Source organism: Dissoconium aciculare (genome assembly GCF_010015565.1).
Source record: "Dissoconium aciculare CBS 342.82 unplaced genomic scaffold K489scaffold_1, whole genome shotgun sequence".
Taxonomy (NCBI): Eukaryota; Fungi; Ascomycota; class Dothideomycetes; order Mycosphaerellales; family Dissoconiaceae; genus Dissoconium; species Dissoconium aciculare.
In genome coordinates, this window is record NW_022984951.1 from 585,490 (window position 1) to 609,882 (window position 24,393).

General features: G+C 51.2%; 11 protein-coding genes across 11 annotated transcripts; 6 read left to right on the top strand and 5 right to left on the bottom strand.

Moving 5' to 3' along the window:
- Positions 1-49: 49 nt before the first annotated feature.
- K489DRAFT_310444 (uncharacterized protein) lies at positions 50-3,177 on the top strand (the record flags this gene model as incomplete). Its single annotated transcript, XM_033600705.1, has 2 exons — positions 50-1,244; positions 1,301-3,177. 2 exons carry the CDS (start codon positions 50-52, stop codon positions 3,175-3,177), a joined length of 3,072 nt encoding a protein of 1,023 aa, XP_033464104.1.
- Positions 3,178-3,521: 344 nt separating this feature from the next.
- Positions 3,522-4,550, bottom strand: K489DRAFT_385787 (uncharacterized protein; the record flags this gene model as incomplete). The annotated part of the gene is made up of 1 exon (XM_033606164.1): positions 3,522-4,550. The coding sequence occupies one exon, from the start codon at positions 4,548-4,550 to the stop codon at positions 3,522-3,524; it is 1,029 nt and encodes a 342-aa protein (XP_033464105.1).
- Positions 4,551-4,943: 393 nt separating this feature from the next.
- Positions 4,944-7,473, top strand: K489DRAFT_366273 (vacuolar protein sorting-associated protein 16; the record flags this gene model as incomplete). The annotated part of the gene is made up of 2 exons (XM_033602753.1): positions 4,944-5,085; positions 5,138-7,473. 2 exons carry the CDS (start codon positions 4,944-4,946, stop codon positions 7,471-7,473), a joined length of 2,478 nt encoding a protein of 825 aa, XP_033464106.1.
- Positions 7,474-8,259: 786 nt separating this feature from the next.
- Positions 8,260-9,945, top strand: K489DRAFT_375159 (alpha/beta-hydrolase). The gene is made up of 5 exons (XM_033603626.1): positions 8,260-9,253; positions 9,310-9,430; positions 9,494-9,541; positions 9,606-9,749; positions 9,817-9,945. The coding sequence occupies exons 1-5, from the start codon at positions 8,418-8,420 to the stop codon at positions 9,898-9,900; spliced, it is 1,233 nt and encodes a 410-aa protein (XP_033464107.1). The 5' UTR covers positions 8,260-8,417; the 3' UTR covers positions 9,901-9,945.
- On the bottom strand, positions 9,861-12,951 carry K489DRAFT_375160 (cell division control protein). The gene is made up of 2 exons (XM_033603627.1): positions 10,271-12,951; positions 9,861-10,219 (listed from the first exon to the last, which is right to left on the bottom strand). Exons 1-2 carry the CDS (start codon positions 12,711-12,713, stop codon positions 10,191-10,193), a joined length of 2,472 nt encoding a protein of 823 aa, XP_033464108.1. The 5' UTR covers positions 12,714-12,951; the 3' UTR covers positions 9,861-10,190.
- Positions 12,952-13,862: 911 nt separating this feature from the next.
- On the bottom strand, positions 13,863-15,041 carry K489DRAFT_310019 (uncharacterized protein; the record flags this gene model as incomplete). The annotated part of the gene is made up of 1 exon (XM_033600672.1): positions 13,863-15,041. The coding sequence occupies one exon, from the start codon at positions 15,039-15,041 to the stop codon at positions 13,863-13,865; it is 1,179 nt and encodes a 392-aa protein (XP_033464109.1).
- Positions 15,042-15,482: 441 nt separating this feature from the next.
- On the bottom strand, positions 15,483-18,119 carry K489DRAFT_311666 (uncharacterized protein; the record flags this gene model as incomplete). Its single annotated transcript, XM_033600799.1, has 2 exons — positions 15,483-17,207; positions 17,271-18,119. 2 exons carry the CDS (start codon positions 18,117-18,119, stop codon positions 15,483-15,485), a joined length of 2,574 nt encoding a protein of 857 aa, XP_033464110.1.
- Positions 18,120-18,859: 740 nt separating this feature from the next.
- On the top strand, positions 18,860-20,768 carry K489DRAFT_329463 (uncharacterized protein; the record flags this gene model as incomplete). The annotated part of the gene is made up of 6 exons (XM_033602108.1): positions 18,860-19,169; positions 19,223-19,306; positions 19,357-19,400; positions 19,457-20,195; positions 20,250-20,465; positions 20,532-20,768. Coding segments are annotated over exons 1-6 (1,365 nt in total), but the record flags the coding sequence as incomplete, so codon positions are not given.
- A 39-nt stretch (positions 20,769-20,807) lies between these two features.
- On the bottom strand, positions 20,808-21,831 carry K489DRAFT_5953 (uncharacterized protein). The gene has a single exon (XM_033608748.1). The coding sequence runs from the start codon at positions 21,659-21,661 to the stop codon at positions 21,083-21,085; it is 579 nt and encodes a 192-aa protein (XP_033464112.1). The 5' UTR covers positions 21,662-21,831; the 3' UTR covers positions 20,808-21,082.
- K489DRAFT_375164 (uncharacterized protein) lies at positions 21,651-22,455 on the top strand. Its single transcript, XM_033603628.1, has 2 exons — positions 21,651-21,703; positions 21,832-22,455. Exons 1-2 carry the CDS (start codon positions 21,660-21,662, stop codon positions 22,178-22,180), a joined length of 393 nt encoding a protein of 130 aa, XP_033464113.1. The 5' UTR covers positions 21,651-21,659; the 3' UTR covers positions 22,181-22,455.
- A 394-nt stretch (positions 22,456-22,849) lies between these two features.
- K489DRAFT_6129 (prefoldin subunit 4) lies at positions 22,850-23,558 on the top strand. Its single transcript, XM_033608758.1, has 4 exons — positions 22,850-22,926; positions 22,984-23,115; positions 23,212-23,276; positions 23,335-23,558. The coding sequence occupies exons 1-4, from the start codon at positions 22,909-22,911 to the stop codon at positions 23,525-23,527; spliced, it is 408 nt and encodes a 135-aa protein (XP_033464114.1). The 5' UTR covers positions 22,850-22,908; the 3' UTR covers positions 23,528-23,558.
- The last annotated feature ends 835 nt before the right edge of the window (positions 23,559-24,393 follow it).

Genomic DNA, 24,393 nt, shown 5'->3' on the forward strand with positions numbered 1-24,393 from the left:
AAGAGCGATTTGGGCGAAGACGGGCATTGATTGGCGGACCTATCAGAGCATGTTCAAAGGAGCTCTGGCTCCAACGATAGCAATTGCTCTGTTCCAATGGTCTGCTTATGCGCAAGCTTATACAACGATCGGTTACATCGTTGGCATAATGGCCGTCATCTCCATAGTGATCGCCCCACGTACGAAATTCCTACAGACTATGATCATCAACATAGTATTCTCTGGCATCGCATACGCCGTGTCACTCTTGGCCATGTTCTGTACGGTGAAGGCCAGGTTGAACAGCACCGGCCCTGAGATGCCTGGTCGAGGTGGGCCTGGGACGAGTGGACTGGCGGCCACTGGTGCAGAGACGGCCAATTACAATTCCTCGGCATCGGCGGTTGCTGGGGTTTGGTTGTTCGTGGAGATATACATCATCAGTGTAATTCGTGCCCAGGGCCCCCAGTACACAGTACCAGGAATACAAGTCGCCATCTTTGCAGTAGTCTCTTCTACGTACGGACCCCAATTCAACACCATGGAGGCTGCTTCTAACTTCGCTTGGAGGCTACTGAGCGCCTTTTACACGGGATTTGCCATTGCCACGATAGTTTCGCTATTGATTTTCCCGCTGACCAGCCGCCAGGTCGTGTTCAAGACATTGGGTGCTTACATCATATCCTTGAGAGAAGCGATCGAGGCTAACATGGTTTACATGCAAAGTCTGGAAGAGACAGATATGTTTGCAGCGCAACGGACCAACTCCAAAGGCGCAAAGCCAGAGAGAAGTCCTGAAGTTGAAGCATTCAAACTCAAGGTGCAAAACTTAGCAGTGCTCAGCAGTAAACTACAGGGCGACCTTCCATTTGCCAAGAGAGAAATCGCCGTGGGTAAACTTGGACCAGACGACATTCAAACCATTTTTCGCTTGCTGAGGGCTATCATGGTCCCGGTCGTTGGGCTCAGCTGCATGTCTGATGTTTTTGAATTGACCGCCGAGAGAAGAGGTTGGAACAGAAGTTACAGTGTGGCTGGGCTGACCATGGACGCTGCAGAGGATGAAGACCAGAAGATTCGGATTGAGATTGTCAACGAATGGCACGAATTGATGAAGGCATTGAAAGAGCCATTTCAACTTATGACCAATGTCATCAGTCAGGGGCTCGAACACATCCTCATCGTATCACGACTCGGGCCGAAAGCTCGAACGAAGTCGAAGGCCGAAGATTTGGAATCTGAAGGATCAGACCCGAAGCCAGGCGGTATGATCTCGCATTGTTCGTTGCGGCCCTTCTATCTGCTGACAAACATTATCCAGATAAAACCTTTTCGACCTTCTTCCGGGCACAAGCGGAGATGTTCCTGAAGACCAAAGAAATGATGCTGAGGAGCTGGTGTAGGCTACATGACATCGACCTGCCATCAGACTTCTTTGAGCATCCGGATCGGGAAGACTTCCAGGCTCCATCATGGATGAATGAGGGCACCATGTCTCCCACGCATCAAGCATTGCGAAAGCAATTGTTCTTGTGCCTCTATCTTGAGTTCTTACTCTTCAATTTGGCTCGACGGACCCACACCTTGATGATTGCAATTGATACGATGCGTGACAATGGGAAGCTCAGCAGAACACGTCTCGTGGTCCCAGGATACAAACGCCTTCGCAAATGGGCTTTGAGTTTCTGGATCACACGACAGGATACCCACGGCGATGATGAGCGGGATACAGACGGCATGACCACAACGATCTATCTAGGAGAGGCGTATAAGGCGAGAAAGGATCCCGAGCACCTACAGCCTGCGAATGCGTGGGAGAAGTTCACCAATCAATTCAGAAGGATTTCACATCTTCTCAGCTCCCCTGCCTCGTCATTTGGCTTCCGGTGTGCCTGTGCAACCATGTCTGTTGCTGTCATCAGCTTTCTCTACCAAACCCAGACATTCGCAACGACGGAAAGATTCTTTTGGGCGCAGATCATGATTGCCATTAGCATGAGCCCCTCAGCTGGTCAGAGCCTGCGCAACTTCCTATTGCGAATCCTTGGCACCATCGTTGCCATGCTTCTTAGCTTGATCACATGGTACATCGTTGATGGGAAAGTCGCAGGAGTCCTGGTCTTCTTATTCATATTTCTCCATCTCGGGTCGTATGTTCTGATCAAATATCCGCAGTACACTCCGGTCGGAATGATTGGGCAAATCACACTGATTCTTATCATTGGCTATGAGTTGCAGGTTGAGAAGCTTGGGATCGAGACTGCAACCTCGAATGGCCAGAGATACTATCCGATCTATGAACTTGGCCCCATCAGACTTGCGACCGTTTGTGCTGGTCTACTAATTGCCTGGTTCTGGACAATATTTCCATACCCGATCACGGAGCACAATCAAATGCGCAACGGATTGAGCCAGGCTCTATACCTCCTAGCCAATTATTACTCCGTGATGCACGAAACAGTATTTATTCGACTCCGCGATATTGACTGTACCCGCAAGGATAGCCCGGCACATCAATTGGAGAAGATGCGATTGAAACTCTACTCGAAAGCAAGTCTTACAATTCAGAATCTTCGCGCGCAGAGCCAATTCCTTAAATTCGACATCCCAATAGGAGGCAGATTCCCTGGTGAGAAGTATCAAAAGCTGGTCGATGAAATGCAGTCCATGCTCAATTTCATGTCACTCGTATCACTCGCTTCTTCGACTTTCGAAAATGTCCGAAACGACTATCCCGATGCAGGCGGCCAACGCTGGCTCCGCAGCCTCCGCAAAGTCGTGGGCGAAGCCGAGATGACCTCTCAGGAAATAACCACCACACTCTCCCTCATGTCCGCCGCTGTCTCTGCTGGGCACCCCCTACCGCCCTACCTGCGTATTCCTGAGGCATACCTTCTCGAGCAGAAGCTGGATACCCTCGATAGAGACCTCTTGAGCGTCCGACACATCGCAGAGCCGGGCTATGCGAGCTTTGCAGTCATGCAGGTCGGGTCACGATGTATTATTGATGACATGAAGAGAGTCATGGCAGGCGTAAAGGATCTGGTCGGCGAGTTGGATTTCTCATACCATATCATTAGTACTAGCGATGCTTCCGAGAGTGATAGGTCGGCCGAGAGCTTAATTCATAAAAGGCCTGTGGAGATGCGGCAAAGTAGTAGTAGCGGGAGTGCTAATCAAGCACGGAAGCTGGACTGAGGTGACGAGTGGGCTTCTGTCGAGATCGAAAAAAAGAAATTCTGATTTACAGTGTTCCTTGTCATGTTGATGTACTCATCACATCGAGGTTTATGTTCCCACGTATCTGCACATTTCGACTTTTGCAGTTTGTATGCTTGTCGTGTTGAGACCTTCGACTCTAGCACTCTATGGCCGCCAGTTCCGACGTGATTTGATCTAAGCATATTTGTATCTAACTCGAGAGCAGGTATGTAGCAGTCTCAGTATCACGGAAGGTGATGTTGCCATACAGGTTGGTATATTTGAGTTTCGCTGCCTGTCTAGGCATCAAAGCATGATCCGGAAAGGATCTGCGCTTGACATCAGAGAGGAGCCTCAACACTCGCGAGAACGTCTTCGATGACATCTTCAACGGTCACATCACGAAGCAGCTCTGCAACCGCTTCAGGATCGCTTCCCCACAGAAGCGTCTTCTCATTATCTGCCGTCGCAAGCACCAGACGGTGAGCATAGACTTTCCGCGCAGCGAGAGCCACCAGTGAAGGTGGTATATAATCGAGATTGTGTAAGGGAACCAGCGCGCGGGACAGTTTACGTAGATGGCGAGTCGCTGCACCAGTTACGCCACGCTTCACGAAGCGGCTGTTGCGCAGAAACACCTCAATGTTGTGCAGATACTGTGCAATCTCTGCATTGATCTCGATCTCGGCCATATTTTCTCGGAGGGATTCAATTTCCTCCTTTCCGAACTTGGGAAGCTCATATCGTGTAGCACTGTTGTCAAATTGGTGTGTTTTCTCGTCCTCGGAGTGGAAATGTGACATGCAGAACATATCTTGAAGGTGGTAAGTTAGCCGCACGGTAGGCTCTGATAGTATTGCCACAACAAGTAGCCCCTTTGGTGCGACTTGCATTGACGAGCGCGTGAAGATGCGCTTGCTTCGAATCAATTCCAGCGCTTGTACTTGCACCACCTCTGAAGCACGATCGAGTTGAGTGACGATGATAACGTCTGCAATCTGTCGCTGCACAAGAGGATCGACGATGCTCCCCAGCCTGCCAGGTTCTCTCGGCTGATCTGATCGTTGGTCAAGTACAGATCTGTGCTGGCCCAGGTCTCTTGGCCGCCGTGAGGGCGACGAAATGTCAACGTCCGCATCAATCAAGATGGAATCATTGAAGTCGTCAATGGTCGTGTCAGATGAGCAATGCACGACTGCTGATCGCACGTTGAACGTAGCTTTGCATGAACGGCTCAATTCCTCTTGCAGCACAGGTGTGTTATGAGGCTCGGTCGTAAATATGCAGTGCTCCTCTGCCACAAATGATAAGAGCAAAGCTAGCTCAAGATTACCTAGCTGCTGAATTCGTCGTTGAATCGAGTCGGACATGCTTAAATGATTCATCCGTCAGGTTTGTGAAGCCTATCGTTCCAAAGCTCGCAGCCGTTGTCATTCGTAGACGGTCTTGTTCTTGACATGATCGAGCTGGAGATCAAGTGTTGTACATTTCCAAGCTTATTAAACGGTAAATCTCAAGGAACTGTATCATTGAAAGTCAAAGCTTGCTCCCTGTGCCAGAATCGCCAATGATGTTATAATGACAATCCGATGTCAACGCGATCGAATGTTGAGATGTGCAATATGACGCTCTGGGGCGGAGGAGGTTGCCGCACGTGCCTTCCCAGCCAACCTCACGAGCTTTATCCGCGACTAGACTCATCGTATGGCCTGCGATAGCTACATCTCTATCGTTACGCGACATGTGATGCACCGTCGGCAAGCATGTCGAAGCCACCGACTGCTAACTGGGAAAGAGTTGGCGATAAATTCTATCGACGATTGCCAATATATACCGACGTTTTCGACGCAGAACTCGAGCTTGAGGATTATGCAATCGCAGGCGCTCCGTACAGTGGTGCTGTAGGTGAGCGCTCTGTCATGACATCTGCATATACTTGGTCTAACGATCTATAAAGCCTTGCGCCGCGATGAAACGAAACTCTACGCCGTTCGCAACCCTCAGGCTTCCAAACCGACCATCGATATCTACAGCTGCGCCGGTAAGCTGATACGCCAAATCAATTGCGACAAAGATGTTCTTGCTGGACTGGGTTGGTCGGAAGACGAAACACTCTTGGTGGTAACGAACAACGGCGGTGTCCGACAATATGCGGACTTGCAATCGGATTTCCGTCCCTTCAGCTTGGGACACGGCGCCGAAGAGCACGGCGTGAAAGCATGCAAGTTCTGGTCGACGGGCTTCGTCGCGCTATTGGGAAACAACGAGTTGATTGCCGTCACGAATTATGAAGAACCACGACCGCAATTACTGGCATCAGCACCCAAAGGAGCCGTGATTTCGTGGGCTGTCATTCCTCCGGAGTACACATCGTCTCGATCTGTGGAAGTGTTGCTGGCGATCGGCGACACAGTCTACGTTGTCGATGCAGCTGAGTGCGAGGATCGAGGTCTCCAGGCCGGGCCATTCCGACATATCAGCGTTTCTCCAAACGGTCGATTTGTTGCGCTGTACACCGATGATGGCAAAGTTTGGGTGATCGGAAGTGACTTTCAGGAAAGATATAGCGAATATCAATCCCGAGTCAAGACACCGCCTCGAGATTTACAGTGGTGCGGCAACAATGCTGTGGCGCTCGCTTGGGAAGACGAGGTCCACCTGGTAGGTCCGGATGGAGCAGCCAACAAGTTTGACGACTACCGCTCTTTTGTGCACCTGGTCCCGGATATTGACGGAATTCGAATCCTCACCAGTGAGGCATGCGAGTTTGTTCAAAAGGTGCCAGATTCCACTGGCGAAGTCTTTCGGTTCGGGTCTAGATCGCCTGCAGCGGTGCTCCTCGATGCAATCGCGCAATTAGAGGAAAAGTCACCGAAGGCTGACGACAACATCCAAATGATTCGTCCCAACCTCGACGAAGCTGTCGACGTGTGCGTCAAAGCTGCAGGACAAGAGTACAGCATTCATTGGCAGAAGCAGCTACTCAAAGCTGCCTCCTTTGGCAAGTCCATACTCGATTTGTACAACAGCGATGATTTCGTCGAGATGACCGAAGTTCTCCGAGTGCTGAATGCGGTCAGATTCTTCAAGGTCGGACTGCCTCTGACATACGAACAGTACGTCCGTCTGACTCCAGAACGGCTCGTTCAGAGGCTGGTGAACAGACAAGAGTATCTGCTTGCACTCAAGATCTCTGAGTACCTTCATCTTCCAGTCGATCGCATATACGTTCACTGGGCACGACAGAAAGTGCGTAGTTCATCAGGCGATGAAAGCGCCATGTGCGAAGAGATCGTCAACAAGCTCAAAGGCACGCGTGGCATCTCATTTGAAGAAATTGCCCGTACAGCATTTGATGAAGGCAGAGGCACACTTGCGACAGAGCTCTTGGCTCATGAACCTAGAGCTGGAAAACAGGTTCCACTACTCTTGAACGTGGGCGAGGGGTCACTGGCACTCGACCGGGCCATTGAAAGCGGCGATACAGACCTCATTTTCTATGTTCTACTTCACCTGAAGAAGAAATTGCCCCTCTCCAGTTTCTTCCGGGCTATCAACAGTCGCCCGGTCGCCACCGCTATCATCGAGGCCTCAGCAGTCGACCAAGACCAGGAGATGCTGAAAGATCTCTACTATCAGGATGATCGAAGACTAGATGGTGCCAATCTGCTCATGTCCGAAGCCTTGTCTGCCAGTGAAATTAGCCCGGCCATCGACAAGATGAAAAGTGCAGTCAAATTGCTGCGTGATAGCAAAGAATTCACACAGCAAGCTACAGCCATCGAGGACGCCCAGAAATTGCTGCGCATACAGGAGACGTTTGAGAGAGACCTCAACGAAAGCTACATCGGCCTCTCCGTCGACCAAACCATCAGCAAGCTGATGAAGACTGGAAACATGAAGCGCTCTCAACGAGTCCAGACGGAGTTCAAAGTCAACGACAAAACGTTTGCTTGGATTCGGTTAAAAGCTCTCGTCAGCCGACGTGACTGGAGAGAGCTCGAGGAGACGGCCAAAGCGCGGAAGAACCCCATCGCCTGGGAGTCATATTTTAACGAGATCCTTGGTGCCGGCAATCCCAAAGTAGCGTCAGCTTTTATTCCGAAATGCACGACCTTGACTGTGGCGGAGAGGATCGAAATGTGGGTCAAATGTGGCATGGTGGTCAAGGCTGGAGAGGAAGCGCTCAAGGCGAAAGATCGTGCTGCGCTGGAGGAGCTGCGCTTGAAGGCCAGTGGTCAGGGAATGCTCGACATTGATCGAATGATTGCACAGCTTCAGAAGGGACGATAGCGGATCAATCCTGATATTCATCTTGATTTGCCAATTGATGTCAGAATATCACGATTCCCCTAGAAACATTGTCCTTGTGGACACAAAATCTGTGCTGACGATGTAATCTAGTACTGTGTCAAGGTGCAATACTTGGCATCTCCCGCTTCGACTACATTGTTTTGTCCGGCCAAACTCCGACTCTCTTGGCGAGACTCGTAAATACGGGTCAGATCGTTGCGAGTCTACGTACGTAGGTCATGCTCTATAGTGGCGCACTTCCTCCATTGGCACATCATCTGGTTGAAGGCGGGGCGGGGCACAGGTATCAAACCGGACGGGGGCAGTCTGACAGCTTAATTAAACCGACCTGTCATTCTAAGTACTCTACTTTCTCGGCCCGGTGTCCGCAGTTCGACCTGGGTTCTCTTCAGATGAGGCTCGCTTTGGAAAGGTAGAAAGGTTGGTTTCGAAGCACCTACACGATGTAAACAAGTGCGAGATTAGTCATTGGCCGAGTTGACCGAGACCTGTACCTATCGTGCACACCTTGTTGATCACTGACTGCACTATCCTCGATATCTCAAGGTCCTGTTTCATCTTTCGTGGACAGTATGATGGCATGCTTCCCGTGTAGTTATTATGGTTTGTGAAATATGAGTTATGAATTGTGGACGGAATTGTGCAACGCTCTGCCAATCACAAGTGGCAATCAGTATCGATACGTCAAGTTGCATAACTTCAGGCAGCTGGAGCTGACAGGCGGTACTGCTGTATGACGTTGCTTCACTTGGCCATCGACGTGATGATTATCAATCGGGTAAAAGAGCTCCGTGGAGCTGTAGCCTACCGATGGCACATTCAGTGATACATAACCATAGTTTCGACGTCCTTTCCAAGCTGTACTGTGACGGAACCATCTCGTCAACTTCATTATTTCGCGGACTATTAGACTGCATCTCAAAATGGCCGACTTTGCACAACTTCCAAAGGGAGCAACACTCAACGTGAAGCCCTTTAACGTCAACATTGAAGAGCAAAGGATTCAAGATCTCAAGCAATTGCTCAAGCTATCTCCTATTGCTGCTGCCAACTTCGAAAACTCCAGCAATGGACGCCGTTATGGTATCGAGCGAGAGTGGCTCATCACGGCCAAAGATTACTGGTTGAACGGATTCGACTGGAGACATACCGAGTCACACATCAACTCCTTTCCCAACTTCACGGCTAGCGTCAAGGACCAGAGCGGGCACGAGTTGGACATTCACTTCATCGCTCTGTTCTCGCAGAAGGCCGATGCCATCCCACTCGCCTTCTTCCACGGATGGCCGGGATCAATCCTCGAATTCCTCCCGATCCTCGACATCCTCAAGAAGAAATACACCCCGCAAGACCTCCCATACCACATTATCGTACCCAGCCTACCGGGCTACGCATTCTCCGGCAACCCGCCGCTCGACCGTGATTACGACGTCCAGGAGGCATCGAATGCTCTCGACCGCCTCCTTGTCGGCCTCGGATTCGAGTCCGGTTACCTCGCCCAGGGAGGTGATCTCGGCTCCTTCGTTTCCAGACATTTAGCGGCGACCGCGACGTCATGCAAGGGCATGCATCTCAACTTCAGCCCCATGCGACCTCCGGACAACATGCACGAGCTGGCCATGAGCAAAACCGAGCAGGAGGCTCTCCCTCGTTCGCAGTGGTTCCGCGAGGTCGGCATGGCGTATGCCCTCGAACATGGCACTCGCACCTCGACGATTGGATTCGCTCTGGGCGCAAGCCCATTGGCACTGCTGAGCTGGTATGAGCTGCAGTGAAAACCGAATCGGCACATAAACAAAGCTGACATATCTTCAGGATCGGCGAGAAATTCCTCGACTGGAGTGACGAGGATCCATCGCTCGACACGATTCTCTCGAGCGTGAGCCTGTACTGGCTCACCGAGACATTCCCGCGATGCATCTACCCCTACCGTGGAGTAAGTCTGGCCCGCGAGAATTGGCTGCCAAAGACCGCCGAACGTAGCTGACCTGGATTTCAGAACTCCGGCGACAGCGATTCGCCCAAGATCGCCAAGATCAGCGGAGCGGTAAGTCTCGTTCCATTCTTCCACCGCGGCGGATACTCCATATGCTGACATGATGTGCTCACAGGGCGGCCGCGAGCAACCTTTCATCGAGAAACCTTCGGGCTACTCCTTCTTCCCCAAAGAGCTGATGCCCATGCCGTGCAGCTGGGTGGGAACCAACTGCAACCTCGTCCATCAAAGCGTGCACCAGAGTGGTGGTCATTTCGCGGTAAGTTGTGTACATACAGGGTAGTGACATACCCCCACGGACGAAAGCTGATACATGTTTTCACCAGGCTCTGGAGAAACCAAGTGAACTTTTGGCCGATGTGGAGGAATATGTGAAGAAGGCATGGAAGCCACAAGGTGGAAAGTTGTGATCATTACACATACCAGGATTCTCAGGCAGCGTGTGTAATGGCACCATCGAGGTGGTATTTTGACACAGTGAGATGAACACACACTAGGTGAAATTGCATAACATGTTGTCAGTCTTCAAGAGAGGAAAATACTTGATGAGACACTCTATAGCTACGTTACTGATGGAATCGTGATGATTTCATGAAGCACAATTACTTCTCATTCGTTCCTCGCTCATGTTACAAGTACCTAGGTAATTTGGCACAGAATTGGCCAAGATAGTCCCTTATTGTAGTCCCTAACCTTGCGTCTAATCGTAGAGATCCTCTTCGCCGGCGCCTGTGGTGAAGTCAGTATCATGTCAGTCAAAATATTCTGAGTTGAACGTACCAGTCTGTTGCTCAGCCGCGGCACTGCTGTCAGCACCAGCCTCAGGGAAGCGGAAGAAAGCGCTTCCACCAGCGCTGTTCTTCATGCTCTGGGCAAATGCCTCGTAGCGACGAATCTCGGTGTCGGTGACGGAGCGACGAGCCATGCTCATGGCCTCCTCGAAGTGCCTACGAGTGAGCTCGGGTACGGGATCCTCCTCGTCAAGGTCCTCGTCCATTTTAGTGTCGTCACCCTGAGCGGCCTCGCGGGCTTTTTCCTTCTCAATGGCCAACCCGATGCTCTCTTTGATCGCGAGTTTCACAGCGCGTTGCGTAATAAAGCCCAAATCCGCTCCTGACATGCCATTTGTCTTTGAAGCAATGTATGCAAGATCGACGTCCGAAGCGACAGGTGTCTTGCGGAGCTGAGCCTTCAAGATGCTCTCACGGCCAGCCTGGTCAGGAAGAGGCACATAGACGAGGGTGTCGAGACGGCCAGGTCGGCACAACGCATTGTCGAGTTGCTCCGGTCGGTTGGTAGCACCAATGACGAAGACGTTCTTCTTGCTGGTCATGCCGTCCATTTCTGTCAAAAGTTGGTTGACAACCCGATCGGAGGCACCTCCAGCGTCACCTTGCGAACCACCTCGAGATTTGGCGATCGAGTCCAGCTCGTCCAGGAAGACAACGCAAGGTGCAGCAGCACGAGCCTTGTCGAAAATGTCACGAATGTTGCTCTCAGACTCACCGAACCACATGGAAAGCAGTTCGGGTCCCTTGACGGAGATGAAATTTGCGGAACACTCATTTGCGACGGCCTTGGCAAGAAGAGTCTTACCGGTACCAGGTGGCCCGTAGAAGAGGACACCGCGAGACGGGCTCATACCAAACTTCAGGAACTTTTCCGGGTGGTCGACCGGGTATTGTACACTCTCGATGAGTTCGCGCTTGACCTCTTCGAGACCACCAATATCCTCCCACCGAACGTTGGGAACCTCGACCACAGCGACTTCGCGGAGCGCGCTGGGGTTGCTGACGCCGAGCGCGAAGCGGAAGTTTTCTTGTGTGACTCCCAGGCTGTCCAAAACCTCCGCATCGATGGTGTCCTCGTCCAAGTCGATCAAGTCCATCTTTTCACGAATCTGCTGCATGGCAGCTTCTGAGCAGAGAGAGGCGATATCGGAACCGACGTAACCGTGAGTCTCAGCTGCGATCGACTCGAGATCAACATCGTCACCAAGCTTCATGTTCTTGGTGTGAATTTGCAAGATCTCGAGACGTCCGGTTGGGTCGGGAATACCAATGTCAACCTCACGATCGAATCGACCGAATCGACGGAGAGCCGGGTCGATAGAGTTAGGTCGGTTGGTGGCAGCCATCACCACAATGTTTGAGCGCGCCTTCATACCGTCCATGAGTGTGAGCAATTGTGATACGACACGTCGCTCAACCTCTCCGTTGGTCTTGTCACGCTTAGGCGCGATCGAGTCGATTTCGTCGATGAAGATGATGGCCGGGCTGTTCTTCTCTGCCTCCTCGAAGGCCTTGCGAAGGTTGCTTTCTGATTCACCAGCCATTTTTGACATGATTTCGGGACCGTTGATGAGGAAAAAGAAAGCGCCAGTCTCGTTGGCAACAGCACGCGCCATGAGCGTCTTACCAGTACCCGGAGGACCGTACATGAGGATACCACGCGGCGGCTTGATACCGATAGACTTGAAAAGCTGAGGATGTCTTAACGGAAGTTCGACAAGCTCACGAACCTGTGCCATCTGCTTGCGGCAGCCACCAATGTCGTCGTACCCGACCTCATTGAGGTTGCCCTCCTCGTCTTCACGCTGGATTGGGTCACCTTCGCAGTGAATGACGGTATCTTGAGCTACGATACCGTACTCTGGTGGGTCCACCTCGACGACCTTGAACTCGACTGTTCGCATGGCGGCGCGGCAAGTGAAGAGATCGCCTTGGCGAAGTGGGCGGTAAGCCTCACGGAAGTATGGAGCGAGAAAGACGTCGAACAGCGAGCCTGTGAGACCCTCGACGGTGTCGGCCATGGGAAGAACGGCAATTCGCTTCGCGTATTTGATATCGGGGCATGGGTTGACTGTGACAACATCTCCAAGCTTGACCCGCAGATTGTGTCGGACAACTCGGTTCATTCTTACTGAGCCATCATCGAGATCGTCATCAGCCAGAACGATGAGCACGGTGTCCTTTCTCTTCTTGCCCTTGACGAGGACGGTGTCGCCACGGAAGAGCTGCAGAAGCTCCATGGTGTTGTTGGAGAGGGCCAAAATCGAGTTGTCATCGGTTGTGGCGTCGGTGACAATCAAGCTGTTGGGCTTCTTCTTCTTCTTGAGGATGGCGGTGGCGGTCTCGTCGTCGGTGCGCTTTTCAGCACCGCTCGGGTCATTGTCGAGCTTGGCCTTGCCCTTGCTCTGGGCGTGATCCGGTTCTGCTGACATGATTGCAGCGGATGTGAGATGTCGTGTGCAGCAAGTGAGGTCTCAGCAAGTCGACGATGCAACTGCTGGGTGTTGATGTGGTTGTGGAAGGGAAAGTGACAGTGCTGCAAGAAGAGTGCAATGAGATGCAGAGTCACACGAGTGGCAAGTGAAGAAAGGTGAGATGAGCAACGAGGCAAATCGTGTAGGTGTCGTAAAGGTGTACTGTATACGACAAGCTTGCACAGGCGGATGCTCTACAGAACAGTGTGAGAGTCAGTGTGATGCTCTCACTCCAGACTCTCAGCGGTTGAACCCCTAGCACGGACCTCTTGATAGTGACGTGACCAAATCGGACTGGCTTTCACTTCGAGCTCTCTCTGAGGATGGCGATGACCAGCACGTCTTTCCACTGTTTACCTAGGACATATGCACACATATTCGAATTCTGGGTACGATTGGCCTCGCCGATCATTCTCTACCAGTCGATGTGATTCGATCTGTATTACCAAACATTTATATAAAATCGTGATTGTCTGATGCGGCTGCAGGCACGCGATAAAGTATGTACCTGCGTGGAGAGACTTGTCTCGGCGGGAAGACGAGCGGGCGGCTGGCTGCGATATGAATTGCGGAGAGAGAGAGAGGCGTGGAAAGCTGTCGAACGCTCAAGAACGCGTCGCCCTTTGCCGCCTACAGCACGCTTCATCCATAATTGTGTATTACTATTACTGTACTCTATCCATTACGGTGTCTCTTCAGATTGTCATCGGCACAAATCATTGCATACTTTGCTGGTCTGGCAATCAACGGCCACAGTACACATTTCACATGTTTGAACATCGCCCAGTAAAGCCTTGCTTCTGTATCGGGAGAGCTGCAGATGCCGCATAATCAAAGCTCGCTTCGCTGGACACAGCAACGCATTTGGAGATGGATCGCCCTAAGAATAGTGTATATCGCACGAAGAAATGCCCACAAGGACAGCAAATAAATGTCGGTATTTCTGATAAAGATCGACGGGCATCAATCGCCGCCACTGTGACACGTGAGAAACGACTCACAGCGTGTGTCACCTCCACAACAACGCTGGACAAAACAATCGAAAGTTTTGTTATTGATACAGTGCTTAACATGCTGTACATATACATATCATCATCAATGCAGCCTTCAACTGGAATAGCTAACCTCCACTCCGACATTTCCAATCAGATGCTCGGGTTTCTTCAGATCAATCCCAGCACCCAAACTCAACAATAATTCCTTTGCCTTGGTCTCCCATGATAATCCCACGCGGCCATTATTATCCACGCGCGCCTTGAGAACTCCATTGACATTGTCCTCCGGTTTCCTCCATTCATCCCTGATCATACGCGTGGCCCACTCAACGCTGGCATTGGGCTGTTTCCGCGACCAGAGTTCCAAGCCTAGAACCACCTCGCTCTCGTAGCTGTAGACGTTGAAGTCGAATCTGGAACAAAACGCCAGGTTCGGACCCGCCTTGACTGCGTATGTAGAGCTCAGGTTACCCATCAGCGGGTTGACGGTCAAAGTCATCGTGTAGGGGAAGCCGCTGTGCACTGGGAGGGTGGTAAATCTGAAGCCAGTGCTGATTCCGAAGCTTTTATTGATCGGGCTCAAGTATGCCTCAGCTCCTGCACTGAGGCGACCATTTTGGTGGTCCCATGGATGTGCCGGAGGGCGATTTGACGACTGATGATCAGGATTTCTCGGATCGAGGCCGAAGTTGTAGAGACCTCGAACGCCGAGGAGCGATGAATCGGTTGAATAGAGGTATTCTGTGCTGTATTTGCCATTGTCATTTTGGAGTATTGCCAGCACTGATCCACCCCCCGGCAGGCTGCTATCTGAAACACAGTTCACTCGCAATAGTTGAGTCGGAGAGAGGCGGCGCAGAAACGATGCTTCCAGCGTGCTAGCTGGTAAGTACAGACGTCCATACAGAAGTGTATCCGCAGGACCTGTGAACACATCGCGGAACCATCTCCCTTTCGCTTTCGGTTTGTCCGACCCGACTAGCTCTTTCAGATGTCTGTAGCCTCTAACCAGGTTACTCAACGGAACATGACTGCTCTGAACAGGAACATGCAGTCCCAGACTGGAGTAGAGGAAGCTAAGGGAGCCATCAACCACTCCACGGCTACCAAGCGTATAGCTGGTCGCGAAGTTGGGTGCCGAAAGCGACGAGATATGAAGGCGCGCACCTAGTGGTATGCGAAAGTCCAGCAGGTTATGTGCGGTCGTAGTCAGAGAGGCGTAGCTGTTGTCGACGTTCCATCGCGAGGTCGAGTAGAACGCGCTCTGGACGTAGTCCATGAATTCCAACATGGCGTCCGACAGCGATTCATCTTGGTGTTGGAGCCATTGGAGCTCGATTGCGGTGAGCCGCTTGATTAACTTTACATAACTTGATCTTTGAGTTCCACCGAACGCGCTCTGAGCTGATCGCCCGCTAGCGGGTCGGAACATTACAAAAAGGGGTCCATCATGTTGTGATCTGTACCCTACCGCCTGCCTTTCTCCACCATGCCATCGCACGTGCAATCTCGGAATAGAGACATTCTCGACATCTCTCATCCATCCTTCATCAACCAGCGTCTCGTTTTGAGTGCCGCTCCTTCAATTCAGAGCGCCTGCGCAAAGCGATCTCACGAATTCAGAGCCTCAAAAGTCGTTGTTTTCCATTGTCTGATCATCATCTAATAGCATATCTATCGTGCTTCTGTCGCGCACATCGATACATTGTCGATAAGATTAGAGTCTCATTTTTCAGGAGTTCCTATAGATCTTCCAATCATTCCGAGCCAGTGCTCGCGGCACGCACTCCACCATGACCCTGTCGACATCCCGCCATTCTGCCGACAACTCCTCCCATGGCACTAAGAAAGGCGTACGCTTCTGGTCCGAGTCACGCGCGCCCATCTTCCATTGACGCTGTAAACGCTCCGCGTTGAAACGCTCGTGTTCCATTTCAGAGAGCATATCCAGCTCTGATGATGTGAATTCATGAACGCGGGTGAAGACTTCGTCTCGATCTGTGTCCACCATGAAGCAATTCACAGCTCGTAGCTTGCGAGGGATGTCATCTGCTTGGGCTCGGGTAGATTCCTTCAAGTGCGCAGCAAGCTCGGGCCAGTCGTACATGGAGGGATCAGTCTCTAGCTCCCTGCGCTTTTCTTCAGTCTGTGCCATGGCAACTCTTTTCTTCTTGTACGTGGCGAAAAGCTCTTGAGCGAGCTTTTCTCGGAGTGACGCAGGTAGCTTGGGCGAGCGCAAGTAGCTCATGAAAATTCGACCGTCAACGTGGTTTTGGATCTGCTCCTCTGGTGGGAGTGCAGATATGTCGAACTTGGTGCGTTTGCGGTCCGTCAATCGACTTGTACTCAACATCTTGCTCAGCGACCTCAGGCCATGCTTGTAAGTCGGTACATGGAGCAACGCATGGAGGACCGCGTCGTCGACCTTGATAGAACCATCGTGGTTTTTCAAGTGGGGGAAGTCGCTAACAAGCATATTTCGTAGCATCATAGCTCTGCGCACGGGAAACCATTTGTCCTGGAGGTTGGTCTGGTTGGGCCCGGCAATTTGTATGGCGCAGTGAAGATTTTCGAGAAGGTTGACATCATCGGATCGACGTTCTTTAATCTCTCTTACGACAGGCGTTTGCAGATTATCCAGTGTGGGACTATCTGTGTTGACCAGGAAAAGAAGTAAAGGGCGTCCAATCGCATGAGTGTGTCCTTGGTCGATGTATTGACCATCCTGCATCATGACGAGGAGCTCTTTCGACTTCCGATCGTTGGAATCCATGAGGGCCTCGGAATTCTCGAAAATGACCACGGTAGTGAAACCTTGAACAGTGTGGTCACGGACCTCATGACATAGAGCTGTAATGTCCTCCAGGCGCACGAGTTGAGAATTGAAGCGTAATATCTTCACGTTGGAAGAGTCGGGAAGATGCTTTGCGAGATGCTTTGCAATATTAGAAGCAACAAACTTCTTGCCCGCCCCAGGTGGGCCCATGACGCCGATGGAAGTTGGCGTTTTGATGTCAAGTTGCATCCTTGCTTGTACCGCGTCAATTACGCCGCGAAGACTTTCCTGTTCATTTCGCTCGACGCTAAGCAAGTCCCCGAATTGCTGAACAGGGCATTTTGCCAAGGGATTATCTGGGCCCTCTGTGACGATTCGCCGGGCTGTCTCGGCTGGATCTCCGGTAAGCACATTGAAAATATTCCAACTTTCGCCATCACGGGAACTGATCTGCGCCGAAGGGATGGTCGCGACAGAGATGACGTTCCCAACCTTATGAGCGGATACTGTCTCATCGATAGGATATCTTGGGGCGGAGTCGTCAGGCTTTGAAACAAACCCAGTCTTCTCCATTTCGCGGGCGGCAGATAAGCCTAGTCGAATACTCTTGTCGATGTTCGGGGGTGAGGAAGCTGGAAAGCCCATAGCAAACCCAGCAGTAAAGGCAGAAGCAAGTCCGACCTAGAGACCTCGTCAGCATTTGCTCGTGTGATATGCCCCTTGTGAAGGCAAGCATGTACATACCATACAACCGCCAGCGGCTGTGGCACCGTCGTCCATTTCTACACCTCTGGGCTCGAAGTACAGCTTAGGGTTGGTTGCGTCGCGTCCGCGATGATGAATCACGCCCTCGTTTCCGAAGCGTACAATCAAGTTTGGACAAGTCACTAATGTGTCCAGGCGGCCATTCGATCCCAGATTACGGACAAAGTCTTCAGCTACCTTCTCCCAAGAAAGCGCCCGGCTTAAGGAGATTCCCTCGGCGCGTAAATCGTCCGCGTCAACAATGACAGCGAGGTTATCCAGCTGTGGAACACCGTCGTGATTGGGAGGCCCGTTGCGAATGATATCCCAAAGTGGTCCCTTGGCGAGTGGTCGGGTCATATGATGTATAATATATTGCGGTTTGACCTTCTGCAAGAAATCTAGAGCTGGTTGCACGTTCGCAAGTGCATCACCCGAGCCGCAGATGATGGCGGTACTTCCTCGTGAGCCAAGACTGGGTATGCCCGGAGCGTGCCAGACCTGCGGTTGATCGATATTTCGCCTTCTGGCAACGCGGAGCGATTGAAAGGCTGCAGATGAAGGTACCGGACTGTGCAGATCTATAACAGAGGAAGGGACATGGTGGCTATCAGATGCGGATGGCTCGATCTTGGGTGGAAAGACTTCGTAGTCCCATTGCGGACTGGCAGCGGTGAGCAACTCAGCCACCAGATATGCGCCTCCAGCACACACTGTCAGCTGCGAGTCCTGCTCCGCATCATTTACGAGTGGCTTAGACGATCCTTTCCGAACCGATGTCGGATATATGAGATAATCGTAAGAAACGGCGCCGGCCACGAGCAGGGCGTGATTGGCCTGTGAGGTCATCTGATCGTCCTGTGGAATTCTTGACACGCAATCGAGTCGCACATGAAGTGATGATCAGCTTCGTTGTTTGTGCAAGTGCTACTTGGAATGACTTGGAATGCAGATCGGGTAGGACACCGAAAGGTTTGCGATCCTCCTGACGAGGTCCAATGAGGTGGAGTCTCAGTGCTCCGCCACACTCCAGGGCTCTATCCTGGCTGTTGGTGCTGTAGCAGACAAATACTGGCCACGAAGCATCAGCCAACGTGATCCACTGCCCATGCAGCCGAGATTTCGTCTGCAGGCGGCTTGAACATTGAGGCCGCCAGGCCGATGAGAAATGTCATTCTGAGAATAATGACCTACCTGAGCAATGTACTTGTACTGACGAGGAATCTTGATTCTTGGTGGAGCAACAACAATTTTACCCCATGTTTCTCGTAGACGCGAAGAGGCGGGATCTCTAACCGGAAAACGGTTCAAACACGATATGGAAGCCCGTAGGCCACAGGACTCTCCCGTCACCCTGCTTTCTGTATTATCTCCGGGGCTATCTACCTCCAGGCTCTACGGGCGCGAGACTTGCAGTCGTGTGATGACTAGCTTGTGCGGTGATGGGAACTGTTGCATGCAGGTGCAGGAGGGGGAAATGCACGCTTGGGTTTGCAGGCCGCCAGCATAACAGGCATGATGAGCCACGAACAAGTATGATATGGTTTCCCGTGCAAAGTAATCGGTGAATGTTTGCCCTCTTAATAACACAACAATCAATCATACCTAACGCCTCCCAACGATCTCGAATTGGGCAATCGTATGCAGGCGCGCGTTTCGGAACGGACTGGTCGCCAAGTCTAGTGCAAATTCCCGCCGCCGGTCGGTCCGTTCAGGTCAGAATTGCTGTAGTAGTGACAGCCCGAGACAGTGACAGCGGCTGTGTGGTCACCTGCGTCGGGAGAGGGATCTTTGGTAGAATTGCGGCCGTCGTGAAAGACCCGGAGGCCGCTGCGCCTCGCTCTGGATGCGCCGATGGAGGAGTTGCGCAAATATGAGATTACCGATTCGACTATCGAGGTAGATTCCTTACGAGACCCGACATTACGTTGCATGCATGGCTAACGGGCCAGCACAACGATTGGAAATTCCCGGATAATGTCAAGACCAGACCATTGAGGCCTCTGGCTGACGAAGAATTCTTGGTCAACCACAAGGTGAGCACTATATCACCCCTAGCACCCTCCATTGCTGACACTCCAAACAGATTGATCGCAGTTACGATGACAGCACTACCAAGCTAAAATTACTGTACGCACATGCATTTGCATACGAGCGGCACAACACAAGGCTAAACCCGTTTTTAGGGTCGGCAGCGCCATTGGGGCGAACATCAAACGAGCAGAACTCGACTCGGGCAAACTCCCATTCGACCCGGAGGTTGTGAAGAGCATCACGCAGCAGAAATGGATTTCAGACGAGTACCTGCACCTATGGAATCGGGACGAAGGCGGTTCCGCTGCACTCAAGTCGGGCACATTTCTGACATTCATTCTCCAAACACCACGTGATCAAAAGGCCTTTTGTTCACTTTCACTGGTCAATCGAGAAAAATACTATTGTGCCGGTCTCTTTATTGCAGACGACACATACAGTGTGAACTCCCTTCTCGCTTCTCAAAGCTATGACAACCGACAGCTCAGGGCCCCCCGGGACTTTTCGATCCTGCCTTTCAACATCCTGAAGAAGCACATATCCCAAACTCTGGCGCATACGCAGGAACTCTCACGAACGATCATCTCGACAGAGAAGAGAATCAGCGAGGGTCGCATCAAACTGGAGGATAATCATGACTTCAAATTGCTGAACAGACTCAACCTGGAACACGGCCGACTTCAAAGGCGATCACAATTTGAGATTGAGCTCGGTACCAATCTTCTGAAATACCTGGACTCCTATCAAGCGTTATGGCAGTCACTCTGGGAAGGTGCTACCGATTTCATCGACGACATGAAAGACAAAGTCGAGCAGCAATTGCGGTACTCGGATCAGGTCCGAAAAGATCTGGAAATGATGCCGAGAAGAATCGACAATCAGTCCAAAGCGGTACGATCTCCCGTCAGTCCCGGAAATGTTTTCTCATGCTGACTTTGCTGCTAGATGTCGAATTACATCATTCGTGAGGATAACAGGCTCAACATCGAAATCGCCAAGAGCTCGCAGAAGATTGCGGAACAGGCACGCACCGACAACATGCTCAACTTGAGACTTGCCAAAGCGACTGCGCGCGTGGCAGAGGAGACGCGACAGGATAGCTCAGCGATGAAGACCCTCGCGCTCGTCACGCTAACCTTCCTCCCAGCAACGGCTGTCGCTGTGAGTCCCTCCCATCCAACACATTTGCCGTATACACCAAGTTCCATACTGACTCGGTGTATTTAGTCCATCTTCAGCATGAATGGCATGTTCAATTGGACACCTTCAGACGATGAGCCGCTGGCATCACCGTACCTCTACGTCTATTTCGTGGTCACCATTCCCGTGACCCTCATAGTCTATATTGCATGGGTAATGTGGACCAAGTACAAAGAGAAACAGTACAGAGAACAAAGCGTCGACCTGGAATTGGATGAGATTGAAAGGACCATGAAGTTACGAATGAGGACCATGACATTTTCACTAGATGATTTCCCGATAGATCAATGATGACATTTATAGAATGAGAATGAAACATTCATCACGAGAGACAAGGGGCGAGATCGTGGTGTCACAGATCGGGAAAGCCCTTTGGTGAAGATCTCCAAGCATATGAAGCTCAACGGAAGCATACTTGGATGCCTCATCGTTTCTTTCCGCTAAGTACTTGTGACGATTGCCACGATGTTCACGCGACAAGTATGCGCGAGATTGACGCATTCGTCGTACATCATCCGCGTCAATTTCAGCCAACAAAACCGCAGCAAGTCTCTGAGCTCAGGAAGAAGACTTCTGGCTCAGAGGACCTTATTCATATGACAATCCGTATCTGAACCTGGAGCATGACTGATATGACACTCTGCTTCAACCATCGAAGGTTCATTTCCGACTTTCGAGGACGTATCGCGTAGAGCCATGCTCGTCGTAGTTGGTAGCACACCGGAAACAGGGCTATAGTTCACTGTGTTTGAGGCTGATGTAGCTGTACCAATCTCTTTCGTCACCCCTTGCAGAGTTTCAGGGAACTGCTTCTGCTTTGGGGCATTCTGGGCTTCGACCTTTCTGGCTTTGGCTCTTGCTCCTCTGGCTCTTCGGCCTTTGCTTTTCGAGCGTGGGCTACGAAAACTCCCGGCAGGAAACGTCGAAGCAGCGATGTGCTGCCGAGTATGTGGTGGTGTGGTATAGGTAATTGCAGGAGCGAATGGCAATACGGTCGGAGCAGAGAATGGAGTTGTCGCAAATGGGTTTGCATGGATTTGACCGGCGATGCTGGCTCCTAAGGCAAATACTGAGAGTGCCACCATTGTATATTGCTCTTGGAGGCGGGGACAGAACGTAGTGTGGTCTCCGCGACCGAAGCAGAGTTGGCAGATCATGACGGTCCTTTTTCACCGCCTCAGTGGCGTAGGTAGACGTGACTGTGATGACCACACTCAGAAGAAGATCTGACCTTGATTGAAGTTGAAGGCGGATATGAAGATGGTCGTGACGGTCGAGCTCGCGTCGGAAAGACTGTGACAAGTCACTAGATGGGTTGAAAGCTTACAAGGTTGCCAAGCGAGAAGCTCGAAGACAGGGACGGTTGCCTTCATCCCACTTTGTGGTTTTCACATCGCTATCGCGCTGCCGATCGACGATGTGTCGGCGTTTCGACGGCAGCGAGCGTGAGCACATGCCAGATCTTGAGATTTGTGACACTCGAGCGTGTAGGTGACATGGCTGCGAGCAGTATACTCCAGCAATGTCCGCGCGAGATCGAGATGAGTATGGGACAATCTGAGAGACTCACTTTGACTCAAGCCGCGTGGAAGATGGCCATCCGTCAGTGCTTGGTGACTGGAAGAGGAATTTCATTGTCATACAGTAGCCCTCGAAAGTGTTCGCATCGATCATAATCGCGATGTGTGTTACAGAGAGGTCAGCACTGAAGCCAAGTATATGTGCTGAGGCGCCATTCGAGCGTTGGTAGCCGTCTCGCAGGATAAGATCTCTTCTTACGCCGGGTATTCAGACACAAGATAAGCCTAGTCGATTTCTTACGAACAACGATATTGATAATTGCAGTCAATGGAGCGACTGAAACATGGTGGTTTGGCTGTCGCTGTGCAACGTCTTGATCATGATCCCTTGGTGCTTGCGGTCAACTCAGCACGTGGATGTCTGTAAATGTTTCCGACCAGCTTTATTCTCCTGTTCATGATCCTTTAAGATTTACATGTAAGCATCGGCTCTATCTAACGCGTTAGGCGTGGCGCATCTCCGCTGGATGGAGACATGGATGTGAGAAATGTATGGAAATACTAGAGTGTAGGAAAGCTATTCATTGTCATCAAGGGCTTGATTGCAATGAACATGTGCGATGTCGACAATTCGCCCATCATGATGCAACGATATGCAAACGTCTCACGCTGCTCCCTCGATGTCCCGCCATCAGCTAATTTCAGTAACATTCACTCAGTGAATGCTAAATCCAACGTTGTCTTCACACATAGAAGACGTCGTCTGGCCACCCTTGAAGCACATCTTGACCCTGGGGTTGCTAGGGTTCGGAGAAACGTCGGGCGCAATTGGAATATCATCGTCGAACGTGAGACATTATCTTGACAACCACAATATACTCAAGATGTTGTCCCGTCGTATGGTAAGTTACAAATTATTGAGATGTGAGTTTGTTATCATGTCCCTGACAGCAATGTAGCTTTCTCGCGACGAGGAAGCTGCCATAGGCGAGGAGAAAGAAGTTCGACGGGAAGATCAAGAGAAAATCAATCGATTCAGCCGTTTGCACTCACGTGAGAAAGGCCTCGAAGAGGACCTGAAGTTGAAGCAAGTAGGTGGACCACATTGAGACCCCCGAACTAAGCTGTGAAATGGCAGTCTCGATTGCTGTATGGAAGTCTAATCCCAAATTCTCCTCATGCAGAAGGACAAGGAAGACCTCGAAGAAATCTCAAGCGAACTTGAGCTTGCCGATGAAGATGTGAAAGTCCCGTATGTGAGCTTTTATTGAATCAAACACAGGGGAACACTACTGACAATAATGATATAGGTACAAAATTGGGGATTCATTCTTCAACCTTCCCCTGGAGGAAGTACAAGAGCTCCTCGCAGCGTCGGTTACTCAGATCGAAAGTGAGGTCACAGCTACAGAAGAAAAGCTGGGCGAACTACGCGAGGAGATGACAACTCTGAAGACTGCGTTGTATGGTCGATTTGGTCGAAGTATCAACCTCGAAGCATGAGAGCTGCTCATGGACTGCAGCGGCTGCGCCTGAAAGCACTGCGGTCCACTTGGCGTTGGAATCATAAAACGCCAGGGCATGCAGGAGCAAGCTCCGCATGAGAAATCAACGTCGAGGCGCCCTGTGTCAAGACGAGTCTCATGAACGACCGCGCGGTATTTTGGACCGCAAGCTTTGGACGACCGCCGGCCGCGTAGTCGAGCAGTCGAAAGCCTAGGTATGATGATGTCAGGCGAAATGAACGCTGATAGTACACTCCGCTCAACGGCAAACGATGAAAATATTCCCTGATATAACGTGCGAGGAAAGCCACTTGAACACGGTGGGTTTGGCAGCGACGGTGCTGTGTTGTTGTCATGAAATGCTCTATCCCTGCATGAACTGCTGATCTGCCAGCCGTCCTATCTGCTTTGCCTATAATTATTATTCTTACTCGTCAGGTTTGACTCCTGTGCATCTCCTGAATGTGAATGTCCTATGAAGATCAGCAATATTAAATGACGACGACGTTGGCAGAAGGGATGCTCTGCATCACATAACTGGAGTGACCCGCAAAGTCCGCATGGTGTCAACTCATCGTTCAAGTGCCTTCGGCTGAGAGTATGCATGATAACATTGTGATGTTAGCAGGTGCCGTAGATGCGCCTTCGGAAGTCTACTTCGCAATAAAGGGTGGAATGGACGATCGTTGAACAACGACATATAATTTGGTGAGCCACCCATCTAGACACAAATGACGAGGTCGGAGATGGGAGAGAAGATAGCTCTCGTAATGAAGTACCCAAACGACCGCGGGATACCGTTGATGGTTGTACCATGACAGAGGATGCTTGCAAGTCAGAAGATCTACACCTCGTGGATTGCGT